The sequence below is a fragment of the Crocodylus siamensis genome, chromosome 8 (genome assembly GCF_052110815.1).
Source record: "Crocodylus siamensis isolate JL-2025a chromosome 8, ASM5211081v1, whole genome shotgun sequence".
In the NCBI taxonomy this organism is placed as follows: Eukaryota; Metazoa; Chordata; order Crocodylia; family Crocodylidae; genus Crocodylus; species Crocodylus siamensis.
The window spans coordinates 25,015,355-25,032,795 of NC_143402.1; the positions used below are offsets into that span (position 1 = coordinate 25,015,355).

At 43.6% G+C, this 17,441-nt stretch overlaps 1 protein-coding gene across 2 annotated transcripts in view; it reads right to left on the reverse strand.

Moving 5' to 3' along the window:
* The window catches only part of BRWD3 (bromodomain and WD repeat domain containing 3), a 103,585-nt gene that overhangs the window by 11,416 nt on the left and 74,728 nt on the right, over window positions 1-17,441 (reverse strand). For both annotated transcript variants that reach the window (XM_090059690.1, XM_090059689.1), the window contains exons 34-38: window positions 16,582-16,638; window positions 15,704-15,844; window positions 14,967-15,119; window positions 2,375-2,538; window positions 1,359-1,456 (exon numbers count right to left, since the gene is read on the reverse strand). In XM_090059690.1, the coding sequence (XP_089915816.1) occupies window positions 1,359-1,456; window positions 2,375-2,538; window positions 14,967-15,119; window positions 15,704-15,844; window positions 16,582-16,638 (613 nt within the window). The remainder of the gene's footprint in view (window positions 1-1,358; window positions 1,457-2,374; window positions 2,539-14,966; window positions 15,120-15,703; window positions 15,845-16,581; window positions 16,639-17,441) is intronic.

Here is a 17,441-nt window from a genome sequence, read left to right on the forward strand (position 1 = left end):
GGCTAACCAGGTAGGCTGCTAGTGTGCAAGTGCTGCCCCAGCTTGGAGGCTGCACCCATGGGCTAGCAGCTTACCTGGGCAGCCTCAGGGGGTGCCACTCCATGGAAGGAATGACTGGGGCCCCCTGCAACTCAAAGGCCATCAGCCTACCAGCAGCTCAGCCCCTGGCTGCAAGAGACGTGGGCAAGCTCTGTGAAAAGAAAAAAAAAAAAGGATTGGGCCCCTCACTGGAACATGGAAGCCCCTAAACTGAAACAGTGGGTTTTTAAATCGTCACAATTAAAAACCCATGGTTTCAATTTAGGGCACTAAATCCTTGTCACGTGTACAAGCACCCTTTGTTATTACTTTTGATCACTGAGCAGCCTTGCACGGCTTGTTCAATAAAACCTATTTTTCTAACAACCAGCTCTGATCTCAGTCAATACTCAACTATGGCCCCTCATCATACACCCCAACACCTTGACGCCAAAATACATAGGGCCCAAGCACTTTGCCCTTCCCCTATCCAAGTCAGGCAAGCACACTGCAAACTGGTCTTTTGCAGACTACTGAAGCTTACTGAACTTATGCTTAGGAAACAAGGGAAAGTGACAAGGTCACCCACCTGCTGGGACTTGCAAAATCACCCACCTGCTGGGACTTGCAAAACATGGGTGCAAGCACTCCCTTCACTCCACTTGTCCAGTCTGAGGCCTGCTGGGCTGGGTGCTCACTCCTACCCCTGGTGTCAGAGCTACAACACTTCCCTAAATTGTGGGCCTGTTCCCAAACACTGATATTTGGGAACAATTTGATTGTTGTGTGTGTCCACATCTTTAGTTTGTGCCTAATCTATGTAAACCTCATGTATGTGACTGAACAGCAGTCAGATTCAAGCCTGAGACAGATACATACAAGGTTTTTGTTTAAGCTCAGCACTAAGGGCATTTTTACATATGATCTGGGGGTGGAGAGGGGCTTTAATAAGAGTGGCTCTAAGAACTGCTCTAATAAAAGCATCCACAGTGTCTCATGTATCAGTACTCCGTGCTTCAAAATGGTGGCAGAGAAACTAACTACAGCTTGAACGAGCTTTAAGCGCCCCTGCCACCATTCTGAAGCAAGGGGACAGTGATGCACAAGATGCAGAGGCTGAATGTAGTGCACTAATTAGCATGCTCTAGCAGACTTGATTAAAATCGAGTCTACTCCAACACACTGTAGTTGCAGAGTGCCAGAGCAGTCTCCCTTCACATGTACACACTAAGTGTCTCAGTCTTTTCATCACTTGGCAATTACAAGGAGGCACTTGTGCTTTTCCTTGGGTGCTGCCATATGTTGACTTTTAAAAAAATTATTATTATTATTACACTTACCATGAGATGAAACTGATGAACTAGTCCTAGTCAAAGGCAGTGAGGTATTCTGGTTGGTTTTAGGCTGCATCTTCATTTGTTTCTGCTTCCCTTTAGGGCTGAACACATGAAACATCCACACAGAGTTAAAATTGTTAACCAAAAAAAATTTTTTTTTTTTTTTTAACAATGATTGTCCTAATTTACAGTGGTAGGAGTGAGATTTAAATCTGCAACACAGGTAGTCTTGATTCTCTATCAAATTGTAGTAGCAAAGTAAAGTAAAAACATGATTGAACTCAAAGGAATACAACTTTTCAAGAACAAGTTTTATCTTAGTGCTTCTTAAAAGGGATATTCAATTTGCTTTGCTACTTAACATGGTTTCATCCAACTTTAAACTGAAGGTATTGCTTGCAGTGAGCATTACAAGTGCTGACACCACACTGATTATTCAGACAAGAAGATCATCCACTGCACTCAGTCAACCGTAGACAACATAACGGTGAAGAGTTTCTGAAAAATTTGCTTTAGTCACATACTCAAGTTATTGGGCTAGACAAACAGCTAACTAGATGAAAGCCCACAGCCTCCATTATATAAAACGTCAGATGATCTAATGGCCCCTTGTTACCTTCAAGTCTATGGATCTAGGTGCATCTTAAAATCTGAAGCCTAATTACATAAAAAGTGACAAGGAAATATTGATCATGACAAGACTTGATTTGCATGTTTCAAATCAAGGGAATTTGCAACCCAGGGTCAACAGCCATCACATGCAGACAGAAAATATGTTGATTTTGCATTCTGTCTAGAGATAGTGCTTCTGAATGTATAGCACTCCTGACAGTAATGCAAAACAGAAGACAAACACAAAATAAGTGCTAGTGTGGGATTTGAATTCAAGGTTTTCCACCTACACAAGAGACTGCAGTATAAATTGGTCTATATATGTTATTGACTTGTTAGGTCTATTTCCCAGTAAAATAAAGACTTCTGAAATCTGTAGACAGTGAACCTTGCTTTCAATAAGTTACCTGGATGCTCTGCTGCTAGATGGTGAACTACTACTGCTTCTTAGTCGTTTTCGGTATCGTGGCCGCTTTCTCTTCTGATGCTGCATTGCAGACTTGTATTCAGCGATAATGTTCTTCATGTGATTTTCAAATAAGGCAGATAGTCTAAGTGTCATGCTGTAGATCTAGAGAAAAAAAGTTAGTCACACTTAGTGACAACTGTGTAAATGAGGAGATCAATGCAGTAAAAACAGTGTTGCAAAAGTACAGAGAAATAGATCAGTCTCAATAATACAAAAGCAAAATCTCTGTAGCGAGAAAGATCTTTAACCATATACTAAATATCAGTATTTTAGAAAATAATGAAGTGCTTTAAACTGAGGGCTTAAAATAAATTAAAATATAATTATTTGTTGTATAGAACAAATAGATGAAAAATGTGATTAATGAGGTTCCTTAATAGAAAAAAGGAGAGAAAAAATACACTCAAATTCCTGAAGTATCATACTGCTGGCTATTCAGGCCCATAGGCTGTCTCCCATCTTACACTGGAGATTCTTTACACACAACATGTCTAAGCTAAAGCCTTTCCTCTAAATCCTCAGAATTAAAATATTCAACCATGTCCCTACCTTGCATCACAATTATTGTGGAATATCCTGCTCCTCTTATATCTACCCATAATGTTGCTGGAATGATAACTTGATTTGCTCCATCACTTGGACCATATCACCCCATGCTCCACTGGCTCTAGCTTCTCTATCACAAATATAAAATCACTTGTCTTCACACTTTCACAGCCCTTCACTTGTCCTCTGCCCATCTCTCATTCAGTAATCAAAGGTCTACCTCCCACCAATAGCCTACAATGACAGTCTTCATTTCCCATCTGATCAATTTTCAAATAGCACCTGTGCTTTATTTTATGATGGCTTTCATGCTTACAAGGAGCTCTCTTCCCATTAGCCTCCTTCAAAGTCTAATTTGCCATAATAGCTGCCAAATACTTAGTTGTTAGGCTTCTGATATACTAACAAATACTAAAAGGTGTTAGGCTTAGCTTAGCAGGGAACTCTTCAGTGAGCTAAAACACAGAAAGGAAGGTTACTTATAAGAAGTGGAAACTTGGACAAATGACTAGGGAAGTGTATGAGTATTGCTTGAATATGCAGGGATGAAATCAGATAGACCAACTGGAGCACAACTGGAGTTGCAGCTAGCAAGGGACATGAAGAGTAACCAGAAGGGTAAAAAGAGGAAGATCAGGAAAAGTGTGGGTCCGTTACTGAATGGGGGAGGCAACCTAGAGACTGACAATGCAGAAAAGGCTGAAGTACTCGATGCCTTTTTCACCTCAGTCTTCACAGGCAAGGTCAGCTCCCAGACTACGGCATTTGACAGCACAGTCTGGGGAGGAGCTGAGGAGCTGACAGTGGCGAAAGAACAAATGAGGAACTATTGAGTAAAGCTGGACATGTACCAAGTCCATGGGACTGGATGTGAAGCACCTGAAGGTGCTAAAGGAGTAGGCTGATGGGACAGCAGAGCTGCTGGCCATTATCTTTGAAAACTCATGACAACTGGGAGAGGTCCCAGGTGAATGGAAAAGGGCAAACAGAGTGCTTACCTTTAAGAAAGGAAAGGAGGATCTAGAGAGCTACAGACCAATCAGCCTCACCTCAGTCCCTGGAAAAAAATGGAACAGGTCCTCAAGGAACTTGGTGGAGAAGATGATTAGGAACAGTCAGCATGAATTCATCAAGGGCAAGCCATGCCTGACCAACCTGATTGCTTTCTATGATGAGAGGACTAGCTATATGGACACCAGGAGATCAGCAGACATGATATACCTTGACTTTAACAAGGCTTTTAATACAGTTTCCCACAATATTATGGCAAAGAAGCTCAGGAATTACAAGTTGGATGAATGAATTGTAAGGTGGATAGGAAACTGGTTGAATCACCAGGCTCAGAAAGTCTAGCTTAGTAAGCTAGCTTAGAAAGTCTATCAATAGCTCAATTTCTAGCTGGCTGCCAGTATCAAGTGGAGTGCCCCATGGGTTGGTCTTGGGGCCAGTTTTGTTCAGTATCTTCATGAACGATCTGGAAGATGAGACAGAGAGCACCCCCAGCAAGGGTTACAGTGGATAATAAGCTGAATATAAACCAACAGTGTGCCCTTGTTGCCAAGAAGGTTAATGGCATACTGGGCTGCATTAGTAGAAGTGTTGCCAGCCAATCAAGAGAAATGATTATTCCCCTCTATCTGGCATTGGTGAAACCAAATCTGGAGTACTGTGTTCAGTTTTGGCCTCCTCACTACAGAAAGGATGTGGACAAATTGGAAAGAGTCCTGCAGAGGGCAATGAAAATAGTTAGTGGGCCATGGCATGTGAATTTTGAGAAGAGGCTGAGGGAATTGGGCTTATTTAGGAGAAGAGAAGAGTGAGAAATAACAGCCTTTAGCTACCTGAAGCAGGATTCCAAAGGGGATGGAGCTAGACTGTTCTCAGTGGTGGAAGGTGACAGAACAAGGAGCAATGGTCAAGTTGCAGCAAGGGAAGTTTAGGTTAGATATTGGGAAAAACTGTCACAGGGAGGACTGTGAACACTGTGAAGCACTGGAACAGGTTACCCAGAGAGGCTGTGGAATGTCCTTCCCTGAAGATTTTGAAGATCTAGCTAGACAAAGCCTTGGCTGGGATGACATAATTGGGGATGATCCAGCTCTGAGCAGGGGTTTGGACCAGATGACCTCCCAAGGTACCTTCCAAAACCAATTTTCTATGATGTGTGAAGACCACTTCCTATTAAATTAAACTGTGTTTTGTTGCCTTTTTCTTTATTCCTCAACACATCTGTTATTGCTTGTTTATAGTTGGGCTGGAAGTTCTTTGGCACAGGAAGCATGTTTTGTTTTGCTTCTATAGTGCTATCCTGATCCGCAACTAGCATTCTTAGTCACCCTGCCCAACTGTTTTACCTTTAAGACTAAGGAATTTTAAGACATACAGGGCGCACCTACTTGCGCCACTATGGTGCTATTGTTACGGCACCATCACTTAGTACTTCCCTTTGGAAGTACTAAAAGATGGCACAGTTACAGCCAATACTGTGCCGTTCACATGGTCATTTTTAGGCACTACATTGCCATAGTGAAGTGCTATAATGAGGCAGTGTGTTGTTACAGAGACATAGCTGCAGCATCATGGTTTTTGCCCACAGATGGTACATTGCCATAGCATGTTGTTAGAGTGACATAGCATCACAGGTAGACAGATGGACATACTAAGTAGGGCTGTGCAAAATTTCACTGGATATTTCATTTCAAAGCTGTTTTGATGTGTTTCGAGCTTGAAACAGCAAAATTGAAATGAAACAAAGCCTTTGAAACAGCTTTGAAATGAAACAAGGGCACTCTAAATGTTTTGAAAGTTTTGAAACGTTTTAAGTTTCGAAGCCGGGCTTACTTGGCTTCAGCAGCCTCCTGTCATCCAGCACAGGTCTGGGGGCTGTACCTCCAGGATTCTGGCACAGCCCCCACCCTCCTGGGTGTGCAGGCCCCTAGATCTGCGTGCTGGATGACAGCATGCTGTTTGCTGCCAGCTGGGGCCAGTAGCAGCACCAGTCTTCCTGGTACTTGGCACAGGCTGCACCAGATCACAGGAAGCTGCTGCTGCTGCCTGGGACCGGCGCTGGGCGCAGCCTGCACCCAACACCGGGAAGATTGGTGCTGCTGCTGACCCCAGGCAGCAGAACCAGCCTCCTGTCATCCATCAGGCTTCTGCCAAGCAAAATAACAGGAATTATTACAACAAAAGCCAAAGCTGTGATGGAACTCCAGCTGGCTACAAATATCAAGAATAAAAAGTCTTTTTTTAGACATGAGGAGCCAGAGGAAAAGCACCGGAGCCCTGCTAAACCAGATGGGACAACTGATGACCAACGTCCAGGAAAAAACAAACTTGCTAAATGGGTACTTTGCAACAGTTTTTCACCAGTCCCATGGGACGCCCCTGCCCACTACGGGACAGGGAGGTCCGGGTAAAGGAGATTCCTTACCCTCCGTCGAAGCTGACCTCATGAAGGAACGCCTTGAGAGGCTGGATACCTTCAAGTCAGCCAGCCCTGACGGTTTACACCCGAGGGTACTCAAGGAGCTGACAAGCATCATAGCTCAGCCTCTGGCATGGATCTTTGAGAACTTCTGGTGCTCTGGCGAAGTGTCCGAGGACTGGAAGAAGGCCATAATGGTACCTATCTTCAAGAAAGGGAGGAAAGTGGATATAGCAAACTACAGGCCCATCAGCCTGACCTCTATCCAGGGGAAGGTCTTGGAAAAGATTATCAAAGATGCCATCCTTAACAGACTGGCTGACGGCAACATCCTGAGGAATAGCCAGACAGGTTTGCTGCAGGTAGGACTTGCTTGACCAATCTCATTTCCTTTTACGACCAGGTGACCTATCACCTGGACAAGGGGGAAGAGATTAATGTCATATAGCTTGACTTTAAAAGAGCTTTCAATCTGGTATCCCATGATCACCTCTTAGCAAAATTGGTTAACAGTGGCCTTGGCCTCACCACGATGCACTGGCTGGGGAATTGGCTCCGTGGTAGGACCCAGAGGGTGGTGGTTGACGGAAGTCAATCGTCGTGGTGCACTGACCAGGGGGGTCCCTCAAGTCTCTGTCCTAGGGTCTATACTATGGAACATCTTCATTAATGATGTAGACATTGGTGTCAGAAGCAGACTGGCCAAGTTCGACAATGACACCAAACTCTGTCGTAAAGCATCCACACCTGAGGACAGAAGGGTGATCCAGGCAGATCTTGACAGGTTTGGGAAATGGGCGGATGAGAACCTGGTGTTTAACACTGAAAAATGCAAAGTTCTCCACCTTGGGAGGAAAAACCTGCAGCATGCTTATAGACCCAGTAATGCTGTACTGGTTAGCACGACAGACGAAAGGGACTTGGGGGTCATGACTGACCACAAGATGACCACGAGCCATCAATGTGCCGCTGAGGCTAGTAAAGTAAGCAAAAAGCTGGCTTGCACCCACAAATGCTTCTCAAGCAAATCCCAGGACATCATTCTCTCACTGTATTCGGCCTTGGTGAGGCTGCAGCTGGAGTACTGCGCCCAGTTTTGGGGTCCACAATTCAAAAAGGATGTGGAGAAGCTTGAGAGAGTGCAGAGGAGAGCCATGCACGTGATCAGAGGTCAGGAAAACAGACCTTATGATGAGAGGCTGAGAGTCATGGGACTCTTCAGCCTGGAAAAGCGCAGGCTTAGGGGTGATCTGGTGGCCACCTACAAGTTTATCAAGGGTGCTCACCAGGATCTGGGCGAATGTCTCTTCACCAGAGCAGCCCAAGGGATGACAAGGTTGAATGGTCACAAACTTCTCCATGACCGTCTCAGGCTGGACATAAGGAAGAACTTCTTCACTGTCCGAGTCCCCAAGGTTTGGAATAGACTGCCACCGGAGGTGGTTCAAGTACCTACTTGGAATGCTTTCAAGAGACATTTGGATGTTTATCATGCTGGGATCCTATGATCCCTGCTGACTTCCTGCTGCTGGGGCAGGGGGCTGGACCCGATCTCAGGGGTCCCTTCCAGCCCTAGTGTCTATGAAATCTATGAACAGGATTATTTCAGAACTTGTTCTTAGACATGAACAACTACTGAACTCCATATAAATCGATGTATTAACATTTTATTTAGAACCTACATCTGCCCTCCCCTACCCCCACCAATTTGTAATTTGACAGTGGAAAACACTAATTCTAATATGTTTTCAAGCTTGTACAATACCAAAAAGTGAGCTAAGAAACACTGAAAAATAATGTACTATGTGGGCACAAATAAAAACCTATACTGTTCACTTAACCAGTTTTGGCAGCATAATTTTATCTAGTTAAAACAATCTGCACATTCCAATGCTTTAATCTCCATAACTGAAATGCAAGGAAAAAAAAAAAAGAAAGAAAAAAGCCCTACTTAGGGAACAAGGGACTGGTTGAGGCCTTAAGTAGTTTCACAGTTGGTAGTGTCAGAAGGGACCTGAGCATATCAAGTCCAACCCCCTCCCATGGGCAGAAAAGAATGCTGGAGTCAAATAACCCCAGCTAGGTGGCTGTCTAGCCTCCTTTTGAAGACCCCAGGGTAGGAGTGAGCACCACTTCCCTTGGAAGTTGGTTCCGGATCCTAGCCGCCCTAACTGTGAAGTAGTGCCTCCTGATGTCTAGCCTGAACCTACTCTCCGTCAACTTATGGCCATTATTCCTTGTTACTCCCAGTAGCGCTCGGGGGAACAGGGACTCTCCCACTGCCTGCTGGTCCCCCTTGGCCAGTTTATAGACAACCACCAGTTCCTCTCTCAGCCTTCTCTTGTGCAGGCTGAACAGATTCAGGTCCTGTAGCCTCTCCTTGTAGGGTCTGCCCTGCTGCCCCCTGATCATGCAAGTGGCCCTCCTCTGAACCCTCTCAATGCTGTCCATATCCCTCCTGAAGTGCGGCGCCCAGAACTGGATGCAGTACTCCAGCTGCGGCCTGATCAGTGTCATATAGAGGAGGAAGATCACCTCCTTGGACCTGCTCATGATGCATTTGTGGATACATAACAAGGTGTGGTTAGCCTTCCTGACTGTCTCCACATTGGCGGCCCAAGTTAATCTTGGAATCTATAACAACTCCAAGAACTTTTTCTGCCTCTGTGCTGATGAGAAGGGAGTTCCCCAGCTTGTAGGTGTGCTGCTGGTTCTTTCTCCCTAGATGCAGCACCCTGCACTTGTCAGTATTGAATCCCATCTTATTCTCATCCTGTAACCTGTCCAGATCCAACTGCAGCCTATTCCTCCCTTCTAGCATGCCCACTTCTCCCCACATCTTAATGTCATCTGCGAATTTGAACAAGGTGCTTTTCACCCCCTCATCCAAGTCGCTGATGAAGATGTTGAACAGTACGGGCCCGAGGACCAAGCCCTGGGGGACCCCACTGCCCACATCCCCCCAGGTCGAATAAGACCCGTCCACCACCACTCTCTGGGTGCGGCCCTCCAGCCAACTAGTGACCCATTTGACTGCGTAGGTGTCGATGCCACAGTCTCCTAGTTTTTTCAAGAGAATGGGGTGAGAGACAGTGTTGAAGGCCTTCCTAAAGTCCAGAAAGACTACGTGCACTGCGACACCTGCGTCCAAGGATTTTGTGACCTGGTCATAGAAGGGCACCAGGTTGCTGTGACAGGACCTGCCTCTAATGAACCTATGTTGGTTGCCCCTAAGCATGCACTCCCCTGCTTGCTCCTCGCAGATGTGCACCTGGATAATTTTCTCAAAGAGCTTTCCCAGGACTGAGGTAAGACTAACAGGTCTGTAATTTCCTGGGTCCTGCTTCCTCCCTTTTTTGAAAATGGGGACCACACGGGCCCTTTTCCAGTCCTCTGGCACCTTTGTTGAAAAGTAATTCCACTTTTCAACAAAGCACCCAAACTACCAGGAGCCCCTGGTGCCCCAGGATGTCTAAAAACTGTGTGGACAGCTGGGGTTGCATGCAATTTTTAAAATGTCCTGGATTAGAGAGATTCTCAAACCCCAAAGCCTGAGGCTGGGGCTGTCAATCAGCCAACCATTGGCCCTGGTCCTTGAACTGAGCCTAGGGTTGTCCCAGGGCCAGGCCTGACGATAAACTGACTGTTAACATTAGCCCTGACAACCCTGGGTCTTGGGGCTACCCCCAGCCTGATCTCTGGGATCAAGCTAAGGGCAACTCCAAGCTGAACTGAGACCTGGGTCTGCCTGTACCAGATTCTGATACTCTGCTAAGCATCAAGTACAGCTCCAAGGTCCAGGATAGATCACCTCCTGACCAACCTGCAGAATGAGGACTGAGGCAGCTCTACCGTGATGCGACTGAGATATGAGGAATTTTATGCCTACCCCAAAACATCACATATCTGGCACAAATGGACATCTAATGTTTGGGATGGGGCATAAAATTGTCTGATCCCAACTGCACCATTATTTTAACATCTGTCAGGGGCTTTAGTGTCCTATCAAGGTAAGTGACAAAAGAGAAAAACAGCTGTACAGTTGGAGCAGAGTAGCATGAAAGAAGTTGATGTGATGCGTAATGATGCCTATTCAAGTGAAACACTGAGGAAACTGATTTTCTGCCTACTAAGTCAAAGATACCACTGATTATACATTTTTTTCTGAGACTGTGGGCCACCGACAAGTGTCATCTCTATTGCATCAAAATTCCTGCCTGCACAAAAAAGTACGAAGTCATCACCACAAATCAGCTTTGGCTTCCTTGTCAGAAATTGAACAATTGTCAGAAATCCAAGTCAGAAATTGAAAGAGTGTGTCATGTTCAGAGCCTTAAGGAATGCCATTCTTTGTGGTTCATGCAACTGTTGAGAAGGACCCAAAAAAATCTGTTGGGTAGAAACTCCTCTATGAAGTGCATAAGCTGATGAACCTGTGAGTAATTATCAGAGCTTCAATACCAAACCATGTTACTATACCGGATTACAAACTGCAATAAACTGCCCCACATTCTTCCTTTGCTTCAAAAGCTGATTCAGTGTAATCTGCTGCAGATAACAGTGGATCTTCAATGAAACAGTACAGGCAGGAGCTGACTTACTCATTCAGTAAAAGGTTTTCTGCTATGAGTTTAATTCTTCCAGAAATCACATACCGAGTTTAAATGGCTTAGAGAGCAAAATTTGGTTATAGCTACAAGGGTAATCCCAGTTTAATGTTTGAGGATGGTGACTACATTTGCTGCCTTCTACAAATGTAGACTTCAGCTGTAAGAAAGGCATAATACAAGCTAGCTTAAGCAATATGGGCCAGCAGAAGCAAGATGTTCAGGATGGAAGGCTCCTGATGGGTTTTTTCAGTTCACAAAATTTGACAGGTTGAATCAGGGCCTCAATCCATATCATTTACTTTTATAAATCTCCAGTCTCAAAATAAATCCAGGTAAACACATGATTTATTGGTTCAACCAATGGTGCTCAATCTTCTGGTCCTGTGGGCCAGATGAGCAATGCAGGGAAGGTCTATGGGCTAGATTAGGTCCTGCACTGGCTCTGCCAGGACCCATACACTCAGGTGTGGTCCCAGAGGCCTGTGCCATCCCTGCCTGCCAGGAACAGGCTCTGGAAGCAGGAGGGCCATGATATCCAGCTGCAGGGCACTTCATGGGTCCAAAAATTTAGCAGCAGAGGAGTGCCACCACCTCCCCGCTGCCAAATTTTCAGACCCCATGAGCCAGATGATCTGGAGCCAGAGGCCAAGCACCCCAGATTAGAACATTCAGTGTTTGCCAATGCTTCTGGTTTGAGCGCAAGAAATTGACCTCTTCCAGAATCTCATGTGACCTCCACTGGTGTACCCTGTCCAGCCTGAAATTCCAGTCACTGACAATCCTATTTTAAATCAGTTTTAAATCCTTGAGGGAGATGTTCACTTTTTTTATCCCAACCTGAATTCCAAGTTCCGACAGGCTTGAGGGGTGGCTTACATTGAAACTCCAACAATAGCACTGCAGAATGCAAGAACCTAAAACAAGGGGAGGGTGGTGAACTGGCTGCAAAGTCTGTTAAAGACTTCTGTGAAAATTTCAGCCAACTATTAGTGATGTCTAGACTGGAAAAAACAGAGGCAACTCTCTGATGGAGAACCGAAGTGCAGGGAAAAACCCAAGGACACAGTGTATGAGAACTATGGAAATCTTTGAATCCCATACCAAGTCTATAAAAGAACCCTATCATCTAGATTGGAAAGTAACTGATTCTTTACTGTCAAAGAGCAGTAATAAACCACACAGATGTCCATTCATGCACAGCCATACCCTCTAAGAAGAAATAAGAACTACCCCAATCACATAGGGCATCCTCCTGTAAAAAAGAACTGGAAGAGCTTTATAGACATTTACAATGGCCATATCTTACATAGGATTTATGCTTCCACTAAATTTTTATTCTGAGATCAGACGAAGCTGCTGTCTTAAAGACTGACACCTGAGACTTAACACAGGAAACAAACCTGTGGTGTTGACTCAGTGTCAAATCAGAAAGCTGAAAGCCAGAGATCTCAGTGTCCTGCTTATGCACTTCTTGTATGAAAGAAACTAGTATGTCCTTTTCAGCCACAATATGATAAACATGTAGCCTGGCTGGCACAAAGACCTCAGTGCTGAACTTCAGAACCATAGCTCACATATAGTGAAGTCATTTTTGCTGTGAATAATGATGTTCCTTACTCAGGGAGAGCCCCTTGCTTTAGAGTCATCTAGCACCCAGACTGTACATGAAGGTCTGGGTGAAGCAAGCTCCCTCTATCCTGTATCTGAGAGTACTTATGTCAAAATTATCTATCATATGGGGATTACCAGAATTCTTCACACTGAGTTCTGTCTCACTTAATTCTGTGGGATCAAAAGTATAGGGAAGAAGCCATACAGGTGACCTCTGGATCAGAAGACAAGGAAAGCACCAAACAAGCAGAATGTATAGAGGCTTTACTTGCAGCAGAAGGACTAGCTTTTCCTGTTAACATCCTACGCAAACAAGTCAGCAAGGATGAGCCAGAAAAACCAAGCCCCTGATCTACTAATGGTGTAGTCAGACGGATCTGATGAGACTGTCTAGCTTGGTATTCTAAAGACCTGGAAGGTTCACTGAAGACAAGTGTATATGATGCAAAGATGTACCAGGATCACAGGATTTCTTTCCTTCACATGGGGGCAGATCTCCCTCTACCCTGCCTGCTAATATAAAACATTACTATGGTGTTGTCTCTCATACATGATGCCCAGAAATGTAGGAATCTCCAGTTTGCAGCTATCCCTGGTGAAATCTGGCATGCAGTGTCAACCCCACCCCCTCCAAAAAAAATCCCAAAAAACCAACAAACCAAACTGGTAGTCATGGAACCAAGAATTGAGAGTCAGTTTTTACTGTCATCATGGTGCAGCTCTCAACCAGCTTCTTGCGGGCTAAGATCAAGTTTAGCTCTTGTAAGGACTGGAACCATTCCTGGGGGAAGTAGGGCCATTTCTTATGGTTCCTTTGAATTCAAGGCTCTGCCCAGGAATCAGACTGGACTTGTGCTAACTGACAGATCCAGAGTACAAAAGAGCTACATTGTGGTTTTTAGGGTCACACGAGTCAGTCATCCAGATAGGGTTAGACAATGACTCCTGAGGTATGTGGCAGCAGCGAAGAGAACTGTAGTGAAGTGGGACTGTCGAAAGGCCAAAGAGGACACTGTACTGGTAGAGGTCCAGAAATATTTTCTATGCGAGGGTCTAACGGCAATATGGAAATAAGCATCCTGTAAATCAACAGACTATCTTCCGGATAGTCATTAGGCCACCGCTACTCAGATGGCCTAGTGACCACTAGGCCACCTTGAACACGAGCCTGCAAATGAAGGCACTGAGCTTTCTTACATCCAAGATGAAATGCCCTTTGTCTTTTGGAACCAGGAAGTTACCACTGGAGAATCTATGCCCTCTGAGAATCAGGAGTACTTCTACTGCCCCAAAGGCTACCAGAGACTATAGTCTGCTGTAGCAAAGTTCTGTGAGAAGGGTCTTTAAGAAAAAGGACAGAGAAGGGGCATTTGGCATGGGTAGCAAACCAAACAGTATATCCAGTCATGACAATATCCAGAACTAAGTAGTCAGATGTAACAATTTGGATCTATGCAAATGGAAAGCAGCCAGGTGGTTGTTGAAGGGAAGAGAGGAGCAGATAAGATCATTTGGTGCAGTCTTGCTATCTGAAATATGCTGCAAGACAGCCAATGCAACTGAGGAATACTGGTACTTATGGAATTACTGATGCTTTCTGGACAGTTCTGCAGATTGACACACAAGGACAGGAGGAATGCTAAGAATGCTTATGGATAGAATATAGCTAATATTCCAGTTTCATCTTGGGACCTGGCAGATAAATTCCAAGGAAACAAAAACTATCCCTGAAATCTTTTCATATGTAAAGCACATGGTAAGTGTTCATGATAAACAGCTCTGAGCCCTCCAATATGAGGTTACTCCATGGTATATTTGGACCTACTTAGGAAAAAAACAATCCTTGCAGCCAGAAGGAATGTCTCATAATAACAGCTGTAGCCATGGATGTCAAAGGCAGTATCAACAGCGTTTACAACTGCTTGAAGGAAACCGTTTACTACCACATACCCATTTAGAAGAGGGGGCACATGTGGCACAGTAAAAAATAAACAGGGTTGGGGATATTCAAAAGGGTGCCAAACTTCATCTGAAATAACTGCAGAGAGAAAAACAATGGAAAGAAGTGTTTCTAAGGAAGGCTTCAAACAAGCTTGTTGGCTGTGAACACAAGCTGATGTTAAGTGCTATGTCTGGTGCTGAGCTGGCTGAGAAGAACCAAAAAGCAGGAAGCATGCACACTGCCCTCTTGCTCTTTGATGCAAAACTTAAGGAAGGTTTGGGGCTATTGTGAGCCACGCTGTTATAGCAAAACGTCTCCTACTGAATGTCTGAGGTGCACGCATACCCACAGCATATGGAATCACTCAAAGGAGGACAAGATCTGTATCACTTACCCGTGACTTTTTATTTGGAGTGTAAGCTTTTGAATTGCAGAATATTAAGCGAATATCCTTGTAAAATTCCAGAGGACTCGTATAGTTTCCAGCTTCCAAAGTTTCTTTCACAGTGCTGAAGTCCATAGGAGTGTCTACAATATCTCGGTAGTCCTAAAAGAATAATGTTAAAAAATATATTAACAATTAGTCAATTGATGGGAACCAGTGATAAGCAAATATCACCCATTTTAATTCAACCCCATTTAGTCACTTACCTCTCAACTTACCCTAACCCTCTAACAATCAGACTGTTCCACAGCTTCAATTTTTTACTTAAATTTTCTAGCTACAAGAAAAGGCTCTAGAGTTCACATTTCATCACAGCTGCAAATGAGTTTAACAGGTTAATCCATTTCCTCTGCACTCAGCACCACTAATAGGATGTCTCTTGCAGTTTTCACTTAAGCAACTGGGATTAGGAATAGTACAAGGGTATGAAGCAAGACTGAAGTACAGTGAAAGAGCATTATTGGGGGACAGGTCATATTTCCAGTCTGTACTGACCCTAGACTCAATCCCAGGCTATTATTCTTTTACTTTTTCAGAGCAAATACATTTATTTGTGAAAGAAGAAAGACTGACTGGGAACTCAAAGTTCAGAGACATGCCCAGCAATGTGGTGAATATGAATTCTTATGACTGAAATATTACACTACAAACTCTTTTTACGTTATAGAAATAAGAAATACACTTACGGGATAGGAGAAGAGATCAACTGGCTGCCTAAACGGCTCAGAGTCTTCACGTTCATAAATTAAGTTTAACAACTGTTTGCATTGCTCTTTCCAAGCATCAGGGCTTGCTTTGACATGTTGCCTTTTTATTGGCCGTCTTACCTGAAGATTTTAAAGGAAACAAAACAAAAGCTTTATTTCATTACCTTTCAGAATATATAGATTTCCCTATTGGCTTTGGCCTAAAATTGATATCCATTTTGCTCAAGTCATACTTCAAAACTTAAGTCTATAATTTAAAATATTAAAAAATAAATAAAATACTCTGTTTACAGTACAGCAGCATGGAGTATGAAATATAATGTAAATATATTCTTTATTCTAATAATGTGCTCAAACTTTAACCCATACATAATTTCATGTACCAGAGGGCTGGGTCAGAGCTTTGTTTTTCAGAAACACCAGAATGCCTTGTCATCGTAAGAGATATTTATAGAGCTTCCCATGATAATTAATGAGTAAGCATTAATAGTTAAGATTAATATTAACAACCTCTTCTGACCATTAGTACAGAAACCATATGTTTATATAGTAAAAAAATTCTATTTTTGTCCACTTCCATTATCTTCTGACTGACGAAACACAAGGAGACAGAAAACTGAATTAATACTCTGTTATAGATGCCGAAGAATCAGGAGAGTAACAACTACTGAACAATCTCATTACTTTCCATACCAAAAAGGAAGATAATTCTGCATGTTTAACGTAATGCATTGAGACAGTCACAGTATGTGTACAGCTAAGCCTTTCAAGACCTAAAAAAGTGTAGTTAATTCCAAGTACTATTTCACCTCCCTTCCTCATAAATAAAATAAACCCTATAGAAATTATTTACTCACTCTTCTTTTCCCAGAGGAGGTTCCAGGAGCATCTGAATCTACATCTACTTCTGCCACCTAAAGGAAAGGGTAATGATTACGTTCACTCACAAATGACAGCATGTAGAATTAAAGCAAAATTAAAACAAAACAGCTAAGTGTTACTCGAGGGTCACACTTTCCTTAGACCAACTCATGAAACTCTGTTTCTTGTATTTCAAAAGGCGCTCATGAGGTCATAAAAGGGCACAGTGAACCCTAAATTTGGCATTAAAGGGGTACTGATTTTCTTAATTTCAGTATTAAGAAATTAGTTTGGACAAATAAACCTATACCTTGCAGGTTCAGGATCTAAGATGACAATACACAAAGTACCTCCGAAGCTAATATGGGCTCTGTTTAGACACCAGGGGTTTCCTCCTGCAGCAAGTATTAAATTTCAGTTCACTGCAACAGCGATTAAGGCAAGACTAAAAACAAATCTTGTGTTTCCTTCACACGGAGCTGTTATTCTACTGCATGTATTCTGTCCTATTACAAAAAGCTGTGAATGATGTGTGAAGTTTATTCATTTGTTACAGACACTCAGATAGCAATCCGTTTTCATTCAAAGATGTGAAAACAATTACAACATTAGGGGTGCACTGATATATTGCTTCGCTATTGGATCAGCACCAGTAAAAGGAGAAATGATGTTATCAGTTATTGGGTTTTTTTGGTCATTGTAGCCAATAATTATGGCTACGTTGCCCAGAGCACCCTGGAAAACGCAATCCAGTTCCCGCACACCACCAGTGGCCCAAGCCACTGACAGACTACAGGTCCCAGCAAGCAGCGGGAAATGGAAGGGGCACCAGGCAGAGGTGACAGGGTGCTGCGCT